This window comes from Lepidochelys kempii, chromosome 6, assembly GCF_965140285.1.
Source record: "Lepidochelys kempii isolate rLepKem1 chromosome 6, rLepKem1.hap1, whole genome shotgun sequence".
Lineage (NCBI taxonomy): Eukaryota > Metazoa > Chordata > Testudines > Cheloniidae > Lepidochelys > Lepidochelys kempii.
In genome coordinates, this window is record NC_136385.1 from 76,033,615 (window position 1) to 76,060,945 (window position 27,331).

Sequence of the window (27,331 nt, forward strand, 5' to 3'; positions counted from 1 at the left end):
AGGGGAAAACTACACAGAGGAGCCAGTCAGACTCCAATTGGCAGAAACCAGTGGCGCTGGAACAATTTGTATGGTGGGGATGCTGAGAGCAGGCCCGCTGAGAGAGGGGGGAAAAGGAGGCAATTGCTCCCGGAAGCGGCCGGTACGTCCCTGCGGCCCCTAGGGAGGGGGGTCTCTGCGTGCTGCCCCTGCCCCAAGTGCACACTCTGCAGCTCCCATTGGCTGGGAACTGCGGCCAATGGGAGCTGCGGGGGTGGTACCTGCGGGCAGCGGTGCATGGAGATCCCCTGCATCCCTGCCGAGGAGCTGCTGCAAGAAGGGTGTGCCGGTCGCTTTCGGGAGCCACCCGAACACTCCACCCTCCCCACACCCCAACCCCCTGCCCCAGCCTAGAGCCCTCACCCCGACCCAAACTCCCTCCTAGATCCTGATCTCACACCCCCTCCCATACCCAAACTCCCTCCCAGAACCCGCACCCCGAATCCCTCCCGCACCCAAACTCTCTCCCAGAGCCTGCATCCAGCACCCCCTCCAGCACCCAAACTCCCTCCCAGAACCTGCACCCAGCACCCCCTCCAGCACCCAAACTCTCTCCCAGAGCCTGCACCCCATGACCCCTCCTGCACCCCAACCCTCTGCCCCAGCCTGGTGAAAGTGAGTGAGGGTGGGGAAAAGCAAGGGACAAAGGAAGGGTGGGATGGAGTGAGCAGGGGGCAGGCCCTCGGAAAAGGGGCGGGACATGGACGTGGTGTCAGGGAAGGGGCGGGACAAGGTTCTTTGGGTTTGCTCGATTAGACAGTTGGCAACCCTATCGGGCGGGCATGTGGAAGCCCTGGCCGTGCTGGAAGACCGCACCCAGCAGCGCAGCTGGCAGCTCACTGGGCACCAGCCAGCGCAGGTGCAGCACCGCCCAAATGTCAGGCAGACCACGTCCACGGCTTGTGCGTGCGTGGAGGCCCATTGACTATTTTGCCCTGGGGCCCGGAATTGCTGTCAGTGAGCCTCTGAAGCAAACTGTAAACCCCTTTTTTATGGAAACCACTTCAAACCAGGGGGTGTGGCAGCCCCCCCAGCACCTCCAGCACCAGCACTTATGGTAGAAACAGAAGCAGCCAAAGCAGAGACCCTTTTTACCTCTGGACATTCCAGTCAAAACTGTAGAATATTCTCTGACTTTCTCTATCCTGTGCTGATTGGCTGTTTGCTCCAAGCTTCCTCCTCCCTTTCTCTCCAAGTCTCTTCATCTCAGCGTCACTCAACATCTTACCCTCTTCTCCCCCGCCATTTCCTGTCCTGCCCTCACTCCCTTTCTCTGCCTTTTTCTTTCCATTTATCAGATCCCCTCTTAAGTAAACTCACCTCCCAAAAATTAAATAAATGAATAGTAGAACTAAGTCGATGTTTTCTGCCATCACACTGTTCACTCTATTTGTGTGTTGTACCCCTCCCCTGACCCTGTGTCTGTCTTCTCTTTTTAGATATTAAGTTCTTCAGGGCAGGGATTGTCTACTATTCTGCATCTGTATGGTGCCTAGCACAATGTCGCTCCATTCTTGGTTGGCCCTTAGGCACTACTGTAAAAACATGATCAATTTTAACAAATAATTAATTTGTAAAAAACTGACAGTATCTCTTCCTTGTATCTCATGCACAGCTGTTCTCTGTGTTATTTGACTAAAAGAATGGGAGCAAAACTTACCAGCATTTTCGTTTGATAAATTTCCACGACTTTAAAAAAATTAGCCATAACTGCCTCAGGTTTCTCTATTTTTTGTCCATGCCTTCGTTTCTTTTTCTTGGTTTCCTCCTTTCCCAAATGCTCAGATTGTACTTCTTCCTTTGCTTTGTCTTCTTTCTCACCATCTTCCATGCTAGAAAAAAGATTACAGAAATAAAACAGAGTAAGTTCCCGCATTGTCTATGCTATGATTAAAACAGTGTGTCCCAATAAAGAGAGGCAGGTTTGAGTGTGAGTTAGTTGCAGAGAAGGTGAATGGAGGTGAGTGACTATGAGAAGTGACAGTTAGAGAATACAACCAAGAGTCAAAAAAGTTACCTTACTACTAAGTGAGGTGGAAGAATAGCAATAATCCACTTAGTGAGTTTAGGGGCGATCAATGGAGAAAAGGCAAAAGCAGCTCAAAGTGGGGTTACTAGCACCAAATGCAAAATGTACAATTACTTGCTGCCTAAACAAGTGAAGTATGTATATACCCAGTGCAAGTAACTCAAAATTATCAGAGTTTATGTGCAGAATTTTGAGTTCAAAGTTGAACAGAAGATAGAAACATTTATGGATGTGCCACACAATTTCATAGCAGAGTGGTTTCATTTCAACCAAAAAAATCACCATAATAAAAGTAAGGAATCAGTGAGGAATGAAAGGAAAATTTCCTTCAGAAGGACCCACCTTACAAAACATGTAGAAGATGACAATTATTCCTCCTGCACAAAAGAATTCATAAGAACATAAGAATGGCCATACTGGGTCAGATCAATGGTTCATCTAGCCCAGTATCCTGTCTTCCGACAGTGGCCAATGCCAGGTGCTTCAAGAAGAAATGAACAGAACAGGTAATTCCCTTTATGAGAAGCAAGTATCAAGACTCACTGTTGTTTTAGAAGATTCAGTTTTCAAAACATAAATAGCTGACTGTGTGATAACGGTGAGAATGGTAAGGTAAATTACCACCAAGGTGGGAGGGGATTGAAACTTTGAGGCAAGTAGATGGTTGGTTATAAAGAAATGGAGAGGAGTTTGTGGTTTGGTATATAGCAGTACCAGTGAAATAAAGAACCATTTGAGAGAACTCTGAGGAGCTACTTACATTATTACTAACAAAGCATCATTCCACGGCTCCTGCATTAACTTTCTTTGGAATGCCCCTGATGATATGCACAGGAGGGCCAGCCATACAAAGAGGAGAGGTTTATGTTTAGTAAGCTCTGGGGAACCTTTTTTGGAAAGTAGGATTCTATAAAAAAGGCAGGGTCTCCTCCTTAATCAACCAAAAAGGATTTAGACTGCTGGCAATGACAATGAGGATTTGGGGGAGTGAATTTTTAGAACTAGAATTTTTAAGCTGCATGCTTGCAGGTACTGCAAAGTACTTAAGTTGAAAATGAAACATGGTAGTAAATAGCAGAAGTACAAGGGAATCTGTGTATACAATAGTGAGAGAGAAGCACTTATGATTTAATTGGAAGGAAGTGCAGAAGAGGAATAAGGAAATAAACTGTCAATAGAAAGAGGTTAGGTGAATTGAAAATAAAAGCTATAAATGCCTACATAACAATATGTAAAGCCTAACCAAGAATAGGTGAGGTGAACTATCTGGTATTGGGGGAATACCTAGATATTTTATCAATGGCATTTGATAAGGTACATTACTAGCCTCTGGGTCAGGAAACTGAAATCAGTTAGCTGAGAGAGATTAGGGAAAAGGAATAAATAAAATCTAACAAAACCATTAAAATGGGAGATTTGAACCACCTAAATATAAACCAGTTTAATATCATAACACAACATGGTGTAATAAACAAAAGCTTCCGGAACTGCTTGTTTTGGAGCATACAAGAGGAGAGGCTATTTTTGTCTTAATACTGAGAAACATATAGAATTGATTCTTTGGATTCTTAGTACAGAGAAATGCAAAAGAGTTTAAGTGCAGTTGACAATTACCAGAGAAGTACTGTAACATTGCAAGTAACATTTATGCTTAAAATCCTTGCACAGGGTTGAAAGGAAGGGCAGACAAAAATACCAAAATAATTCTCTAACAGTGAAATCTAAGAAAGGGATTTTTTAAAAATGAGGAAATTAGTTAGAAAAAGCCTGAAAGGGAACAAGTTAAGAAATTAAAAATTACTGAACCATCATGGAGACTTTAGAGTCTACCTTGTTAAAGTCACTGAAGGTATGTATAGTGCTGAGAAAGAAAATAGCACAGTTAAATGTCTAGCTACACTAATTTATTTGGGCCTCAAAATTATCCTTTTAAAAAATAAATCTCCAACACAAGTGGCTCAAAAACACCAGGACATAAACTTAGCAGGTTAGAAGAGGTATTCGTAGGACTGAAATTAATGGAACTAAAGTGAGAATTTGAATAATAGACCAAAATATAAAGAAGAAGAAGAATAAATTGTTTAAGTATGCCAGGAACAAGAAAGCTGTGTGAGTCATCAGATTTGCTAGACCACCTGGTTATAAAAGGAGGCAATCAAAAAGAACAAAGAAATTGGCAGGACTATCAATCTTAATACTTCAGAAGGTTGACAGAACGAGGAGTAATGGTCTCAAGTTGCAGTGAGGGAGGTTTAGGTTGAATATTAGAAAAAACTTTTTCACTAGGAGGGTGGTGAAGCACTGGAATGCGTTACCTAGGGAGGTGGTGGAATCTCCTTCCTTGGAGGTTTTTAAGGTCAGGCTTGACAAAGCCCTGGCTGGGATGATTTAGTTGGGGATTGGTCCTGCTTTGAGCAGGGGATTGGACTAGATGACCTCCTGAGGTCCCTTCCAACCCTGATATTCTATGATTCAGCACAAGCTGATCACACACTGCCTCACCTGCTGCTTGGAAACAAGTGAAGTAAATACCACACTAATGAAGGCTGTCATGTTAAAAATGTTTCTCGGGATTTTAGGTGAAGCAGCTGCAGAGAGTTTTACAAGACTGTGAATAGGCTTTTATGGATTGCTGACAGTTGCACCTGGGATAGGGTCCCTGCTCTGCTGCTCAGTGAAAGTGCTTGCTGCCTGTGAAGAGTTGTGCTGGCTGCCCAAGATACTGGTAAGATGGAGAGTCCAATCAATGCCTGCTCAGGGCTATTTCTGGCCAGCTCGTCAAGGAACAGCAAGAAAATAAACAATAGTGTAAAAGTAACTTACTCAGCCTTCTCAGATTCTGCTTTTGTTTCTGTTTCATCTTCTTTTGCTATTTCAGATATCTAAAAACAAAAAGATATTAAAATTGCCATAAACTTACTTTTAAAAAAATCTTCTCAATTCTACTTAATGCTTTCTAAAAAGCAAACAAAACAATCAATTACCACCATGTCTCATTAACACTGGGTCACTTTCATATTATCATAATTCTAAATTTTTTTGCTTCTAAAACAAGTAGCAGACAACATTTCAATAGTGAAAACTATCGTGATTCTTCCTCTAACATGTTTTCAAGATATATTATTAATACAGTAATCGGTGCAGATGACTGAATGACTCAAAGTAATAGTCAATGTAATGAGACTGGTGAAGTTACCAGAAAGGAATGGAGATAACTGAGCACAGATCATAGCTTAAAATTAGCTGGAGGACAGTGATCACCATTAAGAACTTGACAGTTACGAGTGGCATGTAAAATTAATGTAACTATGGTTTTGTATAATTTCTATGAATGTGGAAAAATGTTGATTATCACAAATATCAGTATGTCAATATCACAAATTCCATGTAATTGTTTAGTTTATAATAGTGGCAACATTTTCTATTTTGTCAATATAGATTAAAGTAATAGTATTCTATAAATCTAATCAAAATTAGCAGAGTATATGTATATGTTTTATTTTTGCAATACTTCCCCCCTTAAACTATCTATCTATTCCCCCATAACATAGTATCTGACCGCTTCACAATCATGCATCTATTTACCCTCAACCCCCTGTAAGATAAAGATGTACTATTATCCCCATTTTACAGAAAGGAAACTAAGGCACAAAGAGGCTAGGGACCAGATTTTTAAAGGTATTTAGGCCTTGCTTCACTCTGTTTTGCAAGCCCTAAGTCTCATTTTAAAGATTGACTTAGGAGTAAACCTTGATGTAATCTTTTTGTCAGAAAGTTTATTTTGCAGAAAAATGCAGTTTTGGGTCCACCCAGAACTATTTGCCAAAAATTTCAGTCATAATTTTTACTTGGAACTTAGATGCTATTCACATAAAGATGACAGCAGCAGTGGTCTCCTCATATTCTTTAGCCCTGTAGTGAGGGCACTCACCTAGGTTCAGTTCCCCCTCTTCTTGATGTGGAGAAGGAATTTCAACTTGGGTCTCCTACATCTTAGGTGATTGCCCTACAGAATCATTCTCAGTTTCTTTCCCTGTCCCAATGACTATTCATTGTCATTCATAGTGGCAATTCATAGTTATTCATAAGTTCCAGTCCCTGCTCCAATTACTATTTAATTATTTATACACAGTGGAACAGCCTTGAAAAGAGAAACTGAAAGATACTCATCACAATATCCCATAGTCCAGTGGGTTGGAGAACACTCCTGTAATGTGGGAGACCCAACTTGAAATCCTTTCTCCAAATCAGACAGAGGGAGCAATTGAACCTGTCTCCCAGACATCCCACGTCAGTACCCCAACAACTGGGCTAACAATGAGAAGAATGGTGGCACCACCACCTCCTCCGATGTTGTGAATCTAGCCCTTTAAAAATGCTCAAAATTAGTTTCAGATTGAACAAAACATGACAGAGCTTTGATTTGCCAAAATTGTTTTGCAATTTTTGGATTCAGTACGGGCAAACCATTTTTAATTTTTTTCCCCTGAACTTGCCAGTAATGAAAAAAATCAGTTATTTTCCCAGGATTGTAAATCACATTGAAAGTCATTGGGACTTAGGCTACTAAATGTCTAAACCAATTTTGAAAATGACTTAGTTCCCTAAATCACTTAGGTACTGCAATGCTGAGTGGAGCAATGCCAAAACACTTTTGAAAATCTGTGCCTAAGTGTTTTGTTCAAAGTCACGCAGGAAGTCTGTGGAGGAACAGAACCATGAATTCAGGTTTTTCAAGTGGCAGGCTACTGTTCAGTTTGGACAATCCTTCCTCTCCAAGCTCCCTTATAAAAGCTACAATGAAACCTCAAAAGGGTTATTACCATTTCACGTTTTTAAAAGTAAGAGAGAGAGACAGTCATCTTAAAAAAAAATTAACATTCTCCATGACAGAACCGTACATAGTATGTCTGTTTTTTCGCTTCCTTATTTTGTGGCTCCTCCTACTACACTGTGGTACTGTAGGGACTATGTCTGAGTAAACAGTAGTTTTTTCTCCACAAATACTAAAGAGAATTTCAGTTTGAGAACTTTTCACATTAACTTTTCAATGCCCAAGCACTCAAGTTTATTAGTGTGAATACTAATAAAAAGCAGCTTTTAGATTAAATGCTGAATGATTCATTGAAAGCCAATTTTGAATTGTGTATTAGATTGTAAAATTTGCACTTTGAGCTCTCCCTCTCCTTCCCACTCCCATTGGTACTGCTAGGCAAAATTCTCTGGCTTCTGTATACTGTGTGCACACACCCCTAAGTGGAATATAGAGCTGCATCTACCTGAAGAACCAAAAATTGTATATTTGATTAGTCACAATTAATGATTCAAATGATCTGCATTAATTCCAAAAGAAATATGAGAATAATAATTAACAACAAATACATTTAAGAACTTTGCAATCACTTTGGTAATAGAAAGAAAGGCAAAATTTGTTGAAAAAATATTATAAATTACTTGTTAGGGCTTACCAGGGACCTTAATATCAAAGCCGATTCACTCTGTTCAATGACCATGTCCTTTAAATACCTCAGTACTAATGTAAATACAACAAACTATCCATATAAAATGACATGAAATTGCTACTGTATTATCAGGAATTTGTGCAAAATGAGATTTGACAATGAAATAGTCATAAGTAAATTAGGATTTTAAAGAAAATGTATATAAAACAGACATAAATAAATAAACTGTCCTGTAAATGGAAAATATAATGTGATATGTAGGAAAAAATGGTAATACACATTTAATGGAAGCTAAAAGCTTGACTGAAGAGTAAATAGTACATTATATAGTCATGTAGTGGAGGTTTATATTGAAAATCCTGGAAATCATATCACTGCCTTAAGGGCTGGGCTAAAACCCATTATAGAAGAGAAGCCTTTGAAATGGCCAAATACAAGTAGAGATGGACCTATACCGCAGAGTTTAGACATTCTCAAAATTTGAAAATGTATTTGGATCCAGAGTTTTGGTTCAGGCCCATCTTTAAATGGAATTACACTCAATTATGTAGATATTTAGTGAAGTGGAACAAGATAAACTGTTCACATCAGGAAAGGACAATTAAAAATAAAGTAAATATTAAATTAACAGTAAATCAATAAATTCAGGCAAAGCTATTTCAGAGAGTAGGAAACAAAGGACAGCTTATTAAGTGTAATCGATTAAGGAAACAAAATAAGTAAGTTAAGGGGATTATCAGGTATAATTATGGAGGAAGAGTATTAGGGAGGAGGCTGAAATAACAGTTACAGAATGGGAAGTTAGCAACTAGGTCTGGAAAGCACCTAGGACTCTTTGGGTGCTACTACTCTTCAGGGCAAGGACTGTCTTTTTGTTCTGTGTTTGTACAGTGCATGGCACAATGGGGTTCTGGTCCAGGACTGAGGTTCCTTGATGCTAAAGTAATACAAATAATAAATAGTAATAATACTGCAATCTAAATGAACAACAATAATTATTATTATTAAGTCAAAAGTAGGCTAAAATTTTCCTTTCCAGAAAATTATTCTTTGTTATAAGATTTAGATAATAAAATATAAGAAAATGACATTCCTAGCATATATACCATATATACTTGTTCATAAGCCGAATTTTTTTAGTAAAAAAGGGAAGCACCAGAGAAGGGGGTCGACTTATGAACGGGTATAGAGAGGAAGAGGTGGGACACAGCACCTCCCCTCAACAGAGGGGGCAAGGAGAGGCAGCACAGCCAGTAGAGCCAGAAGGGAAGAGCCGGGGCCAGAGTCTCTCCGCTTCTGGCCACACTGCTCTTCCCCCAGCCTCCGAAGCAGCTGCAGCTTCGGGGCTGGCAGTCTGCAGCTGTGCCACTCAGCCCCACCCCGCAGAGCAGGCTGTGGCCGTGCCACCCGGCCCAGCCCGTTGGAACATGCTGCGGCCACGCCGACCGGTCTGGCCCACCGGAGAAGGCTGCGGCCGCACTGACCGGCCTGCCGGAGCAGCTCCGGCCAGACCAGAGACATCCTCCCCTGGCCCTCCCCAGCTAAGGTGGGAAGGGATGGGATGGGCAGAGTGTGGGTGTCTCGGGCTAGGGGTGGGGTCATGTGGGGGGTGGTCACAGGGGTTACTCCCCGGACCCCCAGCTTCTTCCCCCCAAAAAACTGCCCCACCAGTTGCTGTCCCGGCTCATCAGGGTAAGCAGCTGGCGCTCCAGGACACTTTGTTTACTTCGGTTTACCTCTGTCCCTGCGGACGCTCGAGGTAAACAAACCATCTCGACCAGCCAGCGGCTTATCCTGATGGCCCGGGAGCCAAAGTTTGCTGACCCCTGAATTACAAGGTTGGCTTATGAATGGGTCATAGAAATTTTCCATTTTAACTTATCCATCTTGGGGGGGGGGTCGGCTTATAAATGAACAGGCTTATGATCGAGTATATACTGTATCTCATAGGAACAGCAATTTAGTGAGCAAATAAGTTCAGTCATTACTGGAACTTTTAGTAATATATAATACATTTTTGCTGTAAGGGACAATAAATTTGTTCCACCTACCTGTGCTTTTCTTTTCCTACGAACAGTGCTTTCCAAAGAGGGAGGAGTATCTGTACCAACTATTTCTGCAACATCACCGAGCCCAGCATCATGACCATGTTTTGAGCCACCTTCTTTCTTTGCATGAATGCCAAAAATATCCGACATTATGTCTGTTTCTCCTTTTTCACCTTTCACAAACTGCACAAGTTCAACTCTAATGCCATGCTCAATGCCTTCAACCTTCTCAGCTTCCATGATGTCATCATGGATTCCAAACTGTGTTGGGTCAGGCATGTCCCCTAATATTTTGGTAACTTTGATGTTTTTGGCTCCTTCAACCAAGCCACCCCCAAACACAGTACTCCAGAGAATCTGGAAAATCCCCCATACGATGGTGAAGAACAACTGGAATAACCCTACAAATAGCATCCAGAAAAAGGAGAAAAACACTTTCACCAATTCCTTTATAGTCATCTTTCTAACTTTTCTGTATTGTTTCCTAAGGTTCCTTAAAGTGACCATTTTTAAAAAGTTGGCAGCATTCCTCTTCACTGCAACACAGGCCATTGCAAAAGCTGAAGCTGATTCCAGAGATTTTTCTTCTTCCTCATCATCTCCAACTTCCATTACATAATAAGGCTCATCCTCTTCCTCCTCTTCAGGTCGTTCAGCTGAATCTGATTCAGAGATCTGAGAAGCTAACTGCATTTCAAAGATTGTGTCCTCACAGAAATTCACAAACAGCTCCATTTTCTCTTGTTCCCCGCCTTCGTTTACAACATCAAATATGAACTGCCTTTTGGATTCTTTCACCTGTGGCTTCTCCCACTGCATTCTACTGGACTCACTGATTTCAAAGTAAACTCTTTCAATTTTCTTGGCTCCACCCATTATTTCAATACGGCCAAGGTAAGGTTCAAAGTAATTAAGTACACTTGCTGCTGGATCTAGTAAGCACTGAAGGCGTGAATCATTTGGCATGTGCTCTGAAAGGTTAGTTAACAAGACTGCCACATTAAATCCAATGTCTTTGGCTGGCTCATGGAATCTGTCCACAAAATCAACATAATTAAACATGTCATTTTCATCAGCTTCTGCACAGGACAGAAGGAATTCAAGTTCTGACTGTGTGTATTGTTTCTGACCTTCCATTGCTTTCTGGAATTCTTTCTTTGAGATGATGCCTTTACCATCTGGATCATAGTCTTTGAAAGCATCTGAGCTGGTTAGGTCTTTCAATTTGAGGAACATGTCGAAGAACTTCAAGATCATTTCTACATTACTAGATGATTCTACCAGTGTGTCCACCATCTGTTTTCCAATAGTCCCATTTACAACATTACCTACATTGTATGTTAAAACAGTAAGTTATTTAGTTTATCTATAAATGCATGTAAAAATAAATTAATTTCATATTTATGTTCAGAAACACGACAAAAAACCCCTCTTTTCCAATTTCATTCCTAAATCTCCATAATTTTCCTTTAAATGTATTTTTCTGCATTTTCCTTGCTCTTTCAATGGTATCAGAGTAACAGCCGTGTTAGTCTGTATTCGCAAAAAGAAAAGGAGTACTTGTGGCACCTTAGAGACTAACCAATTTATTTGAGCATGAGCTTTCGTGAGCTACAGCTCACTTCATCGGATGCATACCGTGGAAACTGCAGCAGACTTTATATACACACAGAGATCATAAAACAATACCTCCTCCCACCCCACTGTCCTGCTGGTAATAGCTTATTTAAAGTGATCATCAAGTTGGGCCATTTCCAGCACAAATCCAGGTTTTCTCACCCTCCACCCCCCCACACACAAACTCACTCTCCTGCTGGTAATAGCCCATCCAAAGTGACAGCTCTCTACACAATGTGCATGATAATCAAGGTGGGCCATTTCCTGCACAAATCCAGGTTCTCTCACCCCCTCACCCCCCCTCAAAAAAACACACACAAACTCACTCTCCTGCTGGTAATAGCTCATCCAAAGTGACCACTCTCCCTACAATGTGCATGATAATCAAGGTGGGCCATTTCCAGCACAAATCCAGGTTTTCTCACCCCCCCTCCCCCATACACACACAAACTCACTCTCCTGCTGGTAATAGCTCATGCAAAGTGACCACTCTCCCTACAATGTGCATGGTAATCAAGGTGGGCCATGTCCAGCACAAATCCAGGCTCTCTCACCCACCCCCCTTTTTTTTTTCCGGGACACACACACACACACAAACTCACTCTCCTGCTGGCAATAGCTCATCCAAACTGACCACTCTCCAAGTTTAAATCCAAGTTTAACCAGAACGTCTGGGGGTGGGGGGGGGGAGGAAAAAACAAGGGGAAATGGGCTACCTTGCATAATGACTTAGCCACTCCCAGTCTCTATTTAAGCCTAAATTAATAGTATCCAATTTGCAAATGAATTCCAATTCAGCAGTTTCTCGCTGGAGTCTGGATTTGAAGTTTGAAGGGGGGTGAGGGGGTGAGAGAACCTGGATTTGTGCAGAAAATGGCCCACCTTGATTATCATGCACATTGTGTAGAGAGCTGTCACTTTGGATGGGCTATTACCAGCAGGAGAGTGAGTTTGTGTGTGGGGGGGTGGAGGGTGAGAAAACCTGGATTTGTGCTGGAAATGGCCCAACTTGATGATCACTTTAAATAAGCTATTACCAGCAGGACAGTGGGGTGGGAGGAGGTATTGTTTTATGATCTCTGTGTGTACATAAAGTCTGCTGCAGTTTCCACGGTATGCATCCGATGAAGTGAGCTGTAGCTCACGAAAGCTCATGCTCAAATAAATTGGTTAGTCTCTAAGGTACCACAAGTACTCCTTTTCTTTTTTCAATGGTATGCGCACCTTATATCATTCTCTTTTAAATATTTTTTAATAAAAGCTAAATTGCTTTTTGCACTGGCATAATAAAAATGCAATTAAAGAACAATTCTGAAAGATTAATTATTGCATTGTGACAGCTCAGCTTCATAACACTGAAAGTAATAACACGCAATTATAAAAAATAGATCTGACCTTCAAGTAGTGACAAGAGCATCACAACCATATCCTTCAGGAGATCCAACAATTCCTTAAGTAATTCAATCTGACTGGAATCCTGCAACATAAATGGTGAACACATTTTTTTCCTTTTCTTATTAAGAAAAGATACATTTAACATGAAGAAATAGCACTTGGAATGGTTAACACATACAGTCCTAGTAAACACGGACATGTCAGGATCGTTCACTGTCATTTCCATAATGTTATATTATAATAATCTCATACAATACGATGTGCCCAACTAGAGCAGATGTGTGAGCATTGGGGTATGTTGTAATGAAGTACCGAGGACAACTGAAGTGGAGACTATTAGTGAAGGAGAACCTTATTAATTTTGCTAATCCATATATAAGAGAATACTCACCAAAAAATCCATCCCCCCGATGTAGCACAATATATTAGGATTCAAATTACTAAAACTTTAATATGTTTACAGAATATACCAGAGTACATTAATTAATATAACAAGACCAATATGGATTTAGATGCCTAACTTTAGGCACCCAAGCTTGAAAATTTTGCCCAAGATTCATGGTATAATTTTAGGTGGTGAGAAGGATGTTTATATGCAGATCAAAGGGGAAGAGAGAACAAGAAAGGGAGGGGAATGCTGATTAGAAGTGTAAGAAGCATTGCTGGTCCTCTAAAGTGAAGGAAGTGGCTGCTGTCTGTCAGCAGTAGGTCTCTTTTCTCCTGTGTGGGGGATGTACACCTAAGCTGTTCCCTGAGGCACCAGCTCTGTTTTTCTCTCAGTTCTCCCCATTCTGTAATTCCTTGTCACCATACTGTATATACTTGTATGCAAATCAATTTGGTTTACAAGATAATCAAAGCATTTTTATGAATGTTTACATCTAAACTGGGTGGTGGAGGAACGCGAGAGGGCCAGCTTATCCATGAGAGAGGTTACAGAGAAGTAACTAAAACTAAATCACAGTTATCAAAATAAATGAACATTTTGTGATTAAGTAATCTTGATGTTTTTTTAACATTTGCTCAACCACTAAGTGACAAAATTTGGTAATCTGCAGTGGTGAAGACATGAAGTTCATATTTTTATTACTAGAAAATGACATGATTATTGACATTATTCAAAAAATAAAAGGATACAGGCTTTAGAAAACTGTAAAACTATGTATTTTATACCTTTTGGAGTAGCTTGTGTCTATCAGTGTTAAGTCAGTTTAATTCAGCTCCAAGAAGATATAGATACAAAATACAATAAAAATACACTAGCGCATCTTGAAGGTTACATATTGGTAAACACAGGGGCTGGTTCTTTAGCTATGTGATTTGTTCTGAAAACTATGCAAGAGATCCACATTCAAATGCTGAGTCTCTGGCTCCCTAAAAACAGGCAAACTCTTTATGTTGTTCTGCAGAAACAACTAAGGCCAATCTAAGAACAATCGTGATGGGTTTCCAAGAGTTCCATTCTGCTTTCCTAAGCTGGAAGGAAGGCTAATGTGACATGGGACTTCTAGGAAGGTGGGAAATAAACTGCAGAGTAAAGCCTGTTGAAAATTGTCTGACGGAAAATTTTCCATTTGAAAATACCAATTTAATGAAACCAAAATGTTCTGCAGGAACAAGTCAATGCCATTGAAACTTTTGATGAACATCAGACAACAAGCTGCCTGGCTTGCCTTCCTGAGGTCCCAGATATTTCCTCCCCCTGCTCCCTTTGTTTCGGGAGAGCCTGTTTCTCAGAATCCTTGACTCCTCAGCAGCCCATCAGGCAAGCGTCTAGGCAGACCAAGAAGCTGACAAGCCACAAAAAATTTCATTTCCCCCCCAGTGGTATTTTTCTTGTCTTTTCTTCCTGAGAAAAATTTTGAGATTTTGTTTTTTGTTCCAATTTGGAATAATAATTTTTTTTAATCTCTCTCTCTTTTTGTGTGTGTGTGTGGAATGGAAAATCCCATTCCCACACAGCTCTACTGGAGAGGGAGGAAGCTGGTAGAAGGACCTTTTACTCCTGCACCAAAAATTTGCACCAAATTTGTACATTCTGCACCAAAAATTAAAAATTCTGCACACAATATTTTATAATTCTGCAAGTTTTATTTGTCAATAAATAAATGCAGAGGCTCCAGCATGGCATTGGGGAGCACTGGCCACTGATTGCACTAAGATGGGAGATCACCCACTCTCCCCCACCCACCCCCAGAACACGGACTCAGCGGTGAGGCTGCACCTGGCCCTGACACAGCACAAGGTCTGGGCCTGCCCCAGCAATACGCTGGGGCCTTGCCTCTCTGTGCCAGGTGCACCAGTTGTGGGGCAGAATCCAAGTGTGAAGAGGCTCAATGTGGGGGGATCCAGGTGTGGGCTGAGAGGGTTATGTGTGGGACAATCTGGGTGCAGGCAGCTCAACTGGGGGGTCTAGGTGTGGGGGGATCTGGATGCACAGAGGCTCGGTGGGCGGGTTCCAGGTGCAATGGGACTCTGCAGGGGCTTCCTGGTGAAGGTGGTTTGGGCTCAGCAGCAGGGGAGTCTGGGTACTGAGGGAGGGGGGCTTGGTAGGGTGGGGTCTGGGTGCAGCTAGTTGGGGGTCAGTGGCGTGGGGGTCTGGATGTAGGGGCTCAGGGTGGTGCGGGGGGGATGGGGCTTGTCAGTGTGGGGGTTTGAGTGCAGGGAGCTCAGTGGGGGGTGGTCTGGGTGCAGGGATGGGGGTTCGGAGACAGGGGTCTAGGTCCAGGGGGGCTCCAAATGCAGGAGTTGAGGTCCAGTGGGGTGGAGTTCAGGTATGGAGGGTTATGGGTGTATGGGGTGAGGTTTGGCGGGGGTGTCTGGGTATGGGAGGTCCGGATGCACAGGGATTAGGTGGATGGGGGAGCAGCTCCCCATACAGCAACCCCTCCCCCCTGCAGCTGAGGAGCGATGGGGGCAGGAGAGGATGCCGAGCTTCCTGCAGCTGGGAGAGGTTTCTGTGGATGGGTCTGACACAGTCCCAGCCACTCCTTGGCAGGGGAAGAGGAAGTCCTGTCCTCTCCTGCCTCCAGCCCAGCCAGGACTAGCAGCTGTTCCAGGCTCAGGGTAGGAGTCACTGGCTGGGGTGTCCCCAGCCCCATGGTGATATACCTTTCTGCCGGCTGCTCAGGGTGCCTGAAACGATGTACCTGAACTGCTAGGGAGTGGTGTGTGACTGCTCTTGCAGCTTCCCTTTGCTTCCCTGTCAGAAAGTCTTTTTTCTGCGGGGAAGCAAATAAATCAGCAGGGGACATGAATTCTGCGCACACGCAGTGGCACAGAATTCCTGTGGGAGTAAGGACCTGTAAAAATAACCTGCATCTTATTATCACAATACAAATTGTAAATATGCTAATTGGTTCTGTTCTTTTTTGACATAGATGCAAATACCCTATCAGTGAAATTAGGATATTACTATTCATTTCTTTAAAACATTTTACTGTATTTTTTTAAATCTAAAGCAAATATGATGGGTGCCATATAAAATTTCTATTATACTCAGAGATTTTACCATTTTCATAAACTTTCTTGTTACATAGCTATTGCTGAAATGGTAAACATCTTTGAAAGCTGTAGAACTTAAGTGCACCCTTTGTATGTTCTCAAGTGATGGAAAGCATGTCATTTCAGAGATAAATCTTTTGAAAAAAAGCAAAAACCACCAAGGATTATTTAAAGTAGCTGTGAATAAGGAGTTTCAGACTCATTAACATGGTACTTGTAGGCTGGCCATTAAAAAAAAAGTCCCTTAGCCATATAAGGACAATTAGGTAATGAATGATGTGTCTAAAGAGAAAATTGAAGCACACTGTATGTGGACATGTTTAAGAGGTTAGCTGACTCACTTGAGCACAGAAGGAGAATCATAATCCATAGAGCAGAAGGCCCAACAGGTTTTTCTAGGGCTATCATCTAAGTTGAGGGCTATTTGTTACCTAATGAAAATAAGAATGCTATACACAACTGAACAGAGACCTTATTCCTGATTGACTTATAGCTTTCACTGCACATTTTATTGCATTTTATGCTTACATTGCATTTTATGCTTATGCACTATAGATAATTGTTGAACAACTGAAAATACCTTAGAGAGTTTCATTTGCATGTTAGCAAAGACATGAAGGAAGCCAACAACTGCATCCCACAGCCTACTGTGAGCCAGACTCTGCTGGTTACCTATGCAAGGTCCCTAAAAATAAAGAAAAACACATTTTTTCTTTACGCATCAATCAGGGTAAGAAATGCTTTTTCCATTTAAGGCTCCTATTTGAGCAATTCAAGAAATAAGTACAATCTTCCATGAAGTTATTCTAGAATGTCTTCCAAAATATAATTACCACATAGGTTGTGAATGTTAAGCATATAGACAATCACAAAAATATCTATAGATTTTTACATTATGGACCAAATCCACAGTCGGTGTAACTGAGCATAGCTCGGTTCAAATTAATGAAGCTATGTCAATTGCTGATTTACACCAGCTGAGGAGCAGGCAGTTTATATGTAAATACATTTACTGTAAATATTGAAATTTGAACATCCTTTGTCAGGTTTCCATTTACCTGGATATATTCTGTAAGTGAGTTGAAAATTTGTTTGGTAACAGCCAAAGCTTTAGAGAAGTTACGCTGTCCAGATTCATCAATCATGTTTTTTCCTGAATAGTACCAATAGAAGTCACTAATTGATTCCTAAGAACAAATGACAATATATTATATTTTTCCACTCTCATATTATATATTCAGCAATTGCCATACATTATCACATCAACAGAAGTTGAAATGGTAGATAGGATTTCACATTTTTATGTGCTTTTATTTCTAACCACAATAATGTTATACATTTTTGTCCAGTTATGTATTCTGCAGTGATCAATACTGAAATACATTATTACTCTGTTGTTTTACAAAGGCACATCTGACAGTTATGGGCTATTTAAAAATGAAGACAACAAGTGCAGTACACTTTAATATTAAGCCTGTTAGTTACAGGTCAACTTCATATACAGGATTACCACACTAGTAATCACAAATGAAATTAAGTCCATCCAAAATATGTGCAGCCATGAGCATGTGCACGAGGTGAGGGAGCAGAGGGTGCAGGCAGCTTCCTCATTCACCTGCACAGGGGTGGGCACAAAGTATCTTTGTGATACTCCCAGTGCAAAGACTACACAAAGCTAGTGCTGCTCCTTGTGTTAGCCTCAGTGGAAGGGGAGGGGAATAATTTATTCTTCGTTTTGTCTTTGTCTTTTTTTTTACCTGAAGACGTAAGAGATAGTCAACAGTGCTGATGATAATATTCACGGTTGTAGTGTTGCCCATCTGAGTACGCAGGAAATTCTGAAAATCTGAAATCACAAATACTTTGTGTTTGATAAATATATATGTATAAGAAACAAAAAAATAGGAGATTATCCGACTATAATTACTCTTATAGCTACTAATTGTGAAAGACAATCTCATATACACTACACTTAAAAGCACAGATGCTTATTAAAAATTCTGGAAATTTTATTAAAATATATCATAATTTAAACATATAACAAGAACTTTTTTGTGAATGTCTTGCCATCCATCTTTCTATTAATGGTGAGATGTATAAATTCTGGAATGTCATTATGACTGTTAGTTAAAGAGTGAAAGTTAAAGAGTGAAAGTTGATTAGATTGCATTGTTTGTCACATTTTGAAGAACCACTTCAGCTTAGAGTGGTGACTGGATTTCCTTTAGCAAAAAACAGAAAGTCAATTTGAATAGCATCAATACTAAGGACTACTGTCCTTCCTTTTAAGAATATGAATACAATCACTTTCCTGAAAATTCATTCCAGTCTACTTACCATTGTTATGACCTTCACAAAGCAGCTGTAAAAATCTAAACAGATCTCGAGTAAACTCATCATTCTGTAGCACTTTCTCACCTTGAAAATATATACAATGAATGTGATCATTGTTCATCATTAAACATGCAAAACATATATTCTTTAAATAGCATCCTTCAAAATAAGTGATTCTAATAAAAAGCAAATACTGTAAGCTGCTTTAAAGTAATTTTAAATAAATGTACTGAGAGTAATGATAATAAAACAAATTATGGAACAGAAAAAGCAAAAGCCAAAATATTTAGCACTCCAATGCATTCATGGTAAAAACTACTGGACTAAAGTTCTAATAAGTAAATGGTTAGTTGTCAATAAAACCATGCCTTAAATATGAAAGACACTTCTTTAATTAAGCATCAAATTCTTTGTCCAAGCTCAACACGCAACCTGCTGCAGACCATAAAACTAAACCTAAAGGATGTCTGGGAAGATGCAATTAAAGAAGATTTCTTTCTGTATTTGCAACACACAATAGCATCAAAAGCTGTAAACCCAAACGTACCACGCTCACGAACGATGACTGTGGATCAGAGAAAAATAATAAGAATACAGGATAAGCAAATTGTAAGTTACAAGATAATTTCCGTTCAAATGTTTACTGCTAGAATTTTAATAAACATTAACCATGTTAAAAAATCTAATCTAATCCTAATTTTAATGAGGCTATCAATAAAGAGAGCAATGTGCTAAAACAGCCCTGAAAATTCCAGTTTTAGAAGGAAGCATAGTAAACTCTTTAATTGTTACTTGAATTAAATGGGTTTTATTCATTATACTTACGAGTTCCTTCTTCAGTAACCATTCCAAGACCTTCTGCTTTATTCTGTCTTTCAAATGCATTCAAGTCAAGAACACTTTTAACAAAGCACAGAAAATTGAGAAAGTTCTGCTGCTGTATGTAATGGCAAAATTAATTTCCTCCATGAACTCTCTGGAAGCCTTGACCCACACATTTTACCCATTTTACACAGACTCATATATCTAAAATGAAACATGTTTTAAATAAAAGGGTTTGAAGGGGAATAAGGGTCCAGTGTCTGTTTCTGAAAAGATACAGCTCTAAATCTCCTCTTGATATACACCTATTACTACCATTAATATCAAGAGGAGCTACACATCTATATGTAGAAGAGAAAAGGAACCCAAAATTTTGTTTTGAGTATTGATTCAATTCTGTCGGATCTGCCAAAAAGTCGTAATTCGAGTTTACTTTATTTCTCATTCGTATGGTTTCTACCAAACTGTTACCATTTAAAAGGAACCTGTTGAGAGTCTAATTGTCTTCCAAGGTCAAAACCTATTGAAAGATCGATTTTCTACTCCTGAGGGCATTCTGCGCCAAAAAATTAAAAATTCTGCACACAATATTTTAAAATTCTGCAAATTATATATGTCAAATAAATCTGGAGGCTCCAGCATGGCACTGGGGAGCACAGGCCACTGGCTGCACAGAGGTGGGAGATCACTGTGTAGCTCCCTGCCCCACCCCAGGACACGGACTCAGTGGAGAGACTGCACCCAACACCTGACATACTGCAAGGATTGGGCCTGCTCCAGAAACACCCCTGGGTCCTGGCTCCTTTGTGCCAGGTGCACCAGGTGTGGGCAGGCAGGCTCAGGAAGGTAGGATCCAAGTGTGCAGGGGCTTGGTGGGGGTTGAGAGAGTTCTGTGTGGGGCAATCTTGGTGTGAGCGGCTCAATGGGGAATTTGGGTGCGGGAGCTTGTTGGGGGGTTCTGGGTGCAATGGTAAGGGGACTCTGCAGGGGGGGGTCCAGATGAAGGTGGTTGGGGCTCAGCAGGGGGTCTGGGTTTGAGGGGGATAGAGCTCGGCATGGGGGTCTGATTGTGGGGGGGTCCAGATGCTGGGGGAGTAGGGCTTAGTGGGGTGGGGATCCAGCTGCAGCTGGTTGCGTCTTGGTGGGGAGGGGATGTGGGTGGCTCGTTGCAATGGTCCAGGTGCAGGGTGAGTGGGACTCATCAGTGAGATTCTGAGTACGGGGGTGGGGGTGAGACTCGGTGGGATGGTCTGGGTATGAGGGGGTCTGGATGCGGGGGGGTTAGGCGGATGGGGGAGCAGCTCCCTGTACAGGGATACCTCCCCCTGCAGCTGAGGAGCAATAGGTGCAGGAAGCGGGGAAGAGTGGGGGGAGGGAGAGGGGAGATTTGCAGAGCTTCCTGCAGCTGGGGAGAAATCTGGGTGTGTTCTGGCCCTGGATGCCGTGCAGGGGAAGAGGAAGTCCCGTCCTCCACAGACCAGCCGGTACTAGCAGCTGAGCCTGCCACAGGATAGGAGCCACCAGCTGGGTCTTCTCCAGTCCTGCTCCCTGCCCCACAGTGATTTACCTCTCTGTTGGCTGCACTGGGCACCCAAAACAGACGGCTGAAGAGGGTCGCATGACCACTCTTATGGCTTCCCTTTGCTTCCCCGTCAAAAAAGTCATTTTTTTGTGGGGAAGCAAAGAAATATGTGGGGGACATAAATTCTGCACATGTGCAGTGGGGCAGAATTCCCCCAGGAATAATTTTCTATTGCTAATACAGGAAAGCTCATTTCCCATAACAGAAGCTGGTAACCTCTCTCAGTACACTGGTGAAATAATTTTATTTCTATAATCTGAATATATTTTAAGTTTTTTAGCTAGTGCAGTTCATTTAGTTTCACAGTGACACATGTACTTGTTTTTATTCACAGTGATATTATTAAAACCAAAAAGGGAAACACTAGCATATTGTTTCTAGTGTCCTTTACATTTTATGGTCTGTCTTCAAGTGAACTTTGTTTTTACTGTTGCCCAGAAAGACACACATGGACAACAGGCACTGCTGTCATTGCAAATTATCACTGAGCTAAAACCTACCAAATGCTGTATTACTCTTATGTGTGCTTGCTGAGAAGTACAAGGTCAGCCTACGCTTTATTTTCTCTTGGAAGAATATTCCACAGATGAACTTACTCTTCTTAAGTGCCTAAGATCCACAAATACAATTCCCTCTAGATCAATTCCCAGCTCAGTTCTCGACTGCTGTAATCCAAACTCTGCACCAACTCTGAGCAATTAGCCACCAACCTAGATGCTACTAAAGCTGTAACAACATGGTTTGTGCTTTTACCTGCAAGATTGCATTAAGCCAGAGAGACTCTGAAAAAATCCAGCATCCTTCTTCTCTTTAAGGTAGTCTAACATTTTCTACAGGAGAGAGAGATTTAGGAAAAACTATATAAAAATCATTATAATTTGACAATTTGCCAAATTATCATTGTCATATTGACAAAATTGGCCAGCAATATATTTGATTACTGCTCTTATTAAAATGTAGTTTGCTCTAGCCTTTATTATGTTAGTGTGCATCTAACTGTTCAACCAACCAGAATATTACCCCCCACATTTTTTGTCATCTAATCTAAAATTAACCAAACTCCTCCTAGCATAAGAACAGTAGTAATAAACTAAAATTCTCAAAATAATATGCTCCCTTTACAAAGAGAAGGCTTGTAAAAGTTTAATATTGTTACCTGCTGAACTAAGGTATTACCAGCATTTAGAATGGCAATGCCAAGTTTTAATGTTTCAATAACCATGGGGCCCAGTTCACCTGTCAAAACAATCATATAACAATTAAAATCTGTGTTAACGTAACTGATTATATCGGAAAACAGAACAGAGTATACCTAATGTAGTTCATAATGTGAATTTAATTTTGATTTATTATATACCATGCATTTAGTAAGCTGATATATTTATATAATTGCATATAGGTTTAACATAATTTAAATACTTCAGAGAACTTTACCTTTGCTTGCACTAATCATCTGAAGAACCATCTCAGCAGCTCCACGGTCGTGCAGACGAGCTTGCTGATAAAGAGTTTTCTGCTTTTCCATTTCTTTCTCCTGAGTTTGGAAACAAACACCACAATGAATGCATTATTTGCATGTACATACAGTATGACCAGTACAGCTATAGAGTCAGATGAGCTGCACTCAGGCAGAGCTCGGCTGGCCCACAAAATCTAATCCATAATCCACCAGGTGGCCAGAAGAAAGGCTTCTCTCTCAAACTGCTCCATCTTTTAAAAGACTGTTGGTTATACACAGTGTTTTTACTCTTTAAATCTTCTGTTCCTTAAGTCATCTGTTCCTCACCTGAACATCTCCTCTACAAGAGGGTGGAAAGTATTCACAACAAGAAAATTTAAATTAGTCAACACTGTTAGAATCTGAAGGATGGATTTAGTTGACTACAGATCTGTGTGCTTGTGCCAGATGTGATCATCAAAATTAGAAGTGGGCTTTGAGAAGGAGGTTGGACTAGATGACCTCCTGAGGTCTCTTCGAACCCTAATCTTCTATGATTCTAAAGTGAAATAAGAACTGACCTTTATGCTTTCTCAGCCCCTAAGATACATCTGAACTTCGTTAAAGGCTGGGAAATATCTGATTAAAACCACCTCCCTCTGCCTGCAGAATCTTTATCATTCCTGGATGCCACTTCCTAAACCAGTTCTTCCCCTCATACTGCTGCTAGTCCTGCCTGTAGTCTGCATGTTCAAATCTCTTTAATGGAGCAGTTTTTGTGATCCAAATTATTATGTATTTTTGTGATTTATTTGTACTGAGTGCTTCTATTTCAATCTACTTGCGTTTATTCATTAGGTATCTCCACTGTATACATAACTAATATTCAAACCAGTTATAATGTTGGTTAAAGCAATAAAGCCTGACTGATTGGTATACTATTACATTTTGATTCAACAATTATATGAAAATTGCTATAAGTGAATTATATGATTTGAAGAGTATTAGAGAGGCAGTGTGGTCTAATGGATAGGGAACTGCACTGAGTCTGGAGATCTGGGTTCTATTCCTGACTCTGATAGTCTCTCATATTACGCATTTATACAATACTTAGTACAAAGGGGTTATGACTACAGTGGGGGCCTCCAGTCACTATCATACGACAAATAATTAACAACAACTACCAAGCAGAAATTCCAAATGAGGAGGGTACTTACGAACTGGAGGTTCTTTGAGATGTGTGGTCCCTATCTGTATTCCACTGTGAGTTACGCATATGCATCAGAGGGAAAAAAGGGCAGGTAGCGGAATACAGATATGGACCACACATCTCAAAGAACCTCCAGTTACAGGTAAGTAACCTCCTCTTCTTCAAGTGATGGTCCCAGTTGTATTCCACTGTGGGTAAGTGACAAGCAGTACCTAAGTAGACAGTAGGGCTGAGCAGAATACTGCCATCCCAAAGGAGGCATCAACAGAAGAGTCCTGCGCCAGGGCATAATGTCTTGAAAATGTGTGATTGGAGGCCCATGTGGCTGCTTTTCAGATGTCCAGGAGGGGTACCTTCCTGAAGAGATGCCATAGTTGTTGCTTGTGTTCTGGTAGAATGAGCTCTTACCCCATGGGGGTGAGAGATTTAAAAGCTGAGAGCAGAGTAGAATGCAGCCAGAGATCCATTTGGAGATTCTCTGGGTGGAGATGCTTTGCCCTCTGACTTTCTACTATAGCAACAGTCTCAGAGATTTCTTGGCTGGTTTTGTTCTCTGCATGTAAAAAGCTAAGGCTTGCTAAATATTGAGGAAGTGGAGTCTTTGTTCCTCTGTGGAAGCATGTGGTTTTGGGAAGAACACAGGTAAGTGAATGGATTGGTTAACCTGAAATTCCTAAACTACTTAAGGGGTGAATTTGGAGTGTAGACATTAATAAATGTATCCTTAAGGAATATATTGTATGGAGGATCTGCCATCATTGCTCCAAGTTCACCAATGCTTCTTGCTGAGTTGATGGCTACAAGGAAAGTGACCTTATAGAAAGGAGGAACATGGAGCAAGTTGCTAAAGGCTCAAAACAAGGGAGGAGGATGACTTGCGAGTACTGAAAGAACAAGATTCACGTGCCACTGGAGAGTAGGCTTCTGAGTAGATGGGAAAGTTTTTATTAGGCCTTTCCAGAATCTATTGGTCAGTGGATTTGCAAAGACTGAGTAGCCCTTAGAAATTGGATGGTATGTGCTGACCACCGCCAAGTGGTCTTGCTGATGGACAAACTTAATGTTTTCAAAGATAGGATGTAGTCCAAGATGAGGGAAATATTTGTCGTCTCTGGGACAATGCCTCTTTGGAGTGCTCAAGAAGAGGAGTGCTTCCATTTAGCTAGGCAACATTTTGTAGTAGAGTTCTTTCTACTGTTACAGAGGATGTCTCAAATGGCTGTGGAGCATGAATGTTCTAAGGATGATGCCTATCCAAATACCAAGCCCTGAAGTAGAGTGGACACAGATTGGGGTGCTTGATCTTGCTGTTCCCACTGGGTCAGGAGCTCAGGGAATGTTGGTAGAATGATTGGTGGTCAGGATGACACCCATAGGCTCTTGGGAAACCAGAACTGTTGGGGCCAGAAGGGGGCGATCAGGATGCCCTATGCTCTGTCCTACCGGATTGTGTGTAAAACTTGTGGCAGGAGCAGTCCAATCAAGGAAGAAGAAGAGTGTCACTCTGGGAATAGTGACCTAGTGCTCCTCTGGAGCAATATGCGGTGCATTTATTGTTCGCTTGAGAGCTGAACAGATCCTTGCCCTTGTTGAGGTCCTCCACTGAGTAAAAATACCATGCAGTACTGAGTCGTGGAGCTCCCTCTTGTGATCAATTGTAAAATGTGCTTGCAGATTCCCTCAGCAGACATGTTGCTTCCCTTGAAGGTAGGTTGCCGATAGGGTGATTTGATTGCTGATACGCCAGTTCCAGAGACTGACTGCTTCTGCACATAGGAAGGCGGATCTTGCTCCCCACTGCTTGTTGATGTAGAAGACAGTCATAGTGTTTTCTGACATTGTAAGGACATGGTAAATGCAGATGAACAGAAGAAAGGACTCACATGGCTTCTGGACAGTTTAAAACTTCAGGATATTCACATGCACCCTGGATTCTCAAGATGTTCAGGCACACTGTGCTGTGTGGCTGTTCATGTGGGCTCCCCAATCTAATAGGGATGTGTCCGTAATAATGGTCCTGGCCAGATAGGAAGGGGGAAAAGGGAGGCCCATGCATATCCAATGAGGAATTGTCCACAACAGCAGTGAAGACAATACCTTGGCCGGAACTATCACTATGAGGTTCAAGGAATGACAGCTTGGAGACTATACTAACCACAACCAAGTTTGAAGGCAATGAAGGTAGAGTCCTTTGAAGGGATGATGCAGGTGCACAACCCTATTACCTAAGAGGGACAGACATGTCTTGATGGGTACTCAAAGGTTGCTTGTGACATGAGCCATGATATTGTTCATGGTCTGGAATCTGTCCTTGGGCAGGTACAGTCTTGCGGTGACAGACTATAAAGTTGCTCCGATGAAGTGCAGAGATTGTGTGGGGGTGAGAACAGATTTTTTTTTAACATTCATGCTGACTCCCAGTGAAGAGAGGAGGTGTAGCATCATGGAAGGGGATGCATAGGCTTTCTGGCAGGACTTGGCAACAAGGAGCCAGTCATTGAGATCACGATGTCTGATGTGGGCTGCTACTACTGAGAATATCTTGGTAAAGACTCTGAGGTTGCTATTCTGAAGGAGGGTACTTGGTGCTGAAAATGGATGGAGCCTACCACAGATCTAAGAAAGCATTTGAAGGCAGGACGAAGGTCTACATGAAAGTAGTTGTTCTTCATATTGAGAGCCATGAACCGCATGCCCTTTTCTAAAGATGGAATTATAGCTGTCAATGTGAGCATGTGAAATCTGAGTTTGTGAATGAGGTGGTTGAGATAGCAGAGGTCGAGGATTGGTCTCCAACCACCCTTCTGTTTTGGGTATCAGAAAGTAGGTAGAGTAAAACCCTCTCTTGGTATTGAGGAGGGATGTATTTTATTGCTCGTTGATGCACTGTCACCTCTTGTTTGAGAATACTCTCATAAGAATGGTCCCCAAAGGCGAGTGGGGATGGGTTTTTTGGAGGAGGTAGGGATGCAAACTCTATTGTTTAGCCAAAGTGGATGATGTTCAGCACCCACTTGTCCATTGTTACTGCACTCCAGGTGTTTAAAAGGAATGCTAAATTACCCCCAAATGGTGTGAGGGGGTTGAGGTGTTGGGCTTAGAGGTTTTGCAGCTCTTAAGATATTGTCAATAATAACGTCGAGCCAAGGGCTGAGATTGAGGTGTTCAGCCTATTACAGATGGTGTAGGAAAGTGGGACTTTTGAACCCCCTGTCTCTTACGTGGTGGTCCATAGAGACTCTGGTGGAAAAACTGCTGAGCCACATATCTAGATTTCACCGATGGGCAGTGAAACTTCCTCTTGGGGCAGGCATGTATCTCCCCAGTGAATGGAGGTGTCATAAATATAAAGGGAAGGGTAAACCCATTTGAAATCCCTCCTGGCCAGGGAAAGCTCCTCTCACCTGTAAAGGGTTAAGAAGCTAAAGGTAACCTCGCTGGCACCTGACCAAAATGACCAATGAGGAGACAAGATACTTTCAAAAGCTGGGAGGAGGGAGAGAAACAAAGGGTCTGTGTCTGTCTATATGCTGGTCTTTACCGGGGATAGACCAGGAATGGAGTCTTAGAACTTTTAGTAAGTAATCTAGCTAGGGATGTGTTAGATTATGATTTCTTTAAATGGCTGAGAAAAGAATTGTGCTGAATAGAATAACTATTTCTGTCTATGTATCTTTTTTGTAACTTAAGGTTTTGCCTAGAGGGGTTCTCTATGTTTTTGAATCTAATTACCCTGTAAGATATCTACCATCCTGATTTTACAGGGGGGATTTCTTTATTTCTATTTACTTCTATTTTTTATTAAAAGTCTTCTTGTAAAAAACTGAATGCTTTTTCATTGTTCTCAGATC

The 27,331-nt window shown here is 41.4% G+C and overlaps 1 protein-coding gene across 13 annotated transcripts in view; it reads right to left on the bottom strand.

The window, feature by feature from the left end:
• The window catches only part of RYR3 (ryanodine receptor 3), a 581,512-nt gene that overhangs the window by 44,242 nt on the left and 509,939 nt on the right, over window positions 1-27,331 (bottom strand). For 12 of the 13 annotated variants that reach the window (XR_012159473.2, XM_073348839.2, XM_073348831.2 and 9 more), the window contains 13 exons: window positions 22,267-22,366; window positions 21,989-22,068; window positions 21,586-21,662; window positions 19,254-19,327; window positions 18,976-18,993; window positions 18,432-18,512; window positions 17,852-17,940; window positions 17,153-17,281; window positions 16,675-16,779; window positions 12,591-12,672; window positions 9,582-10,906; window positions 4,892-4,950; window positions 1,700-1,871 (listed from right to left, as the gene is read on the bottom strand). Coding sequence is in view for 12 of the 13 variants with exons in the window: in XM_073348839.2 (XP_073204940.1) it covers window positions 1,700-1,871; window positions 4,892-4,950; window positions 9,582-10,906; window positions 12,591-12,672; window positions 16,675-16,779; window positions 17,153-17,281; window positions 17,852-17,940; window positions 18,432-18,512; window positions 18,976-18,993; window positions 19,254-19,327; window positions 21,586-21,662; window positions 21,989-22,068; window positions 22,267-22,366 (2,391 nt within the window). In the remaining variant the exon portion in view is untranslated. The remainder of the gene's footprint in view (window positions 1-1,699; window positions 1,872-4,891; window positions 4,951-9,581; window positions 10,907-12,590; window positions 12,673-16,674; window positions 16,780-17,152; window positions 17,282-17,851; window positions 17,941-18,431; window positions 18,513-18,975; window positions 18,994-19,253; window positions 19,328-21,585; window positions 21,663-21,988; window positions 22,069-22,266; window positions 22,367-27,331) is intronic. The other variant, XM_073348829.2, reaches the window with a different exon arrangement.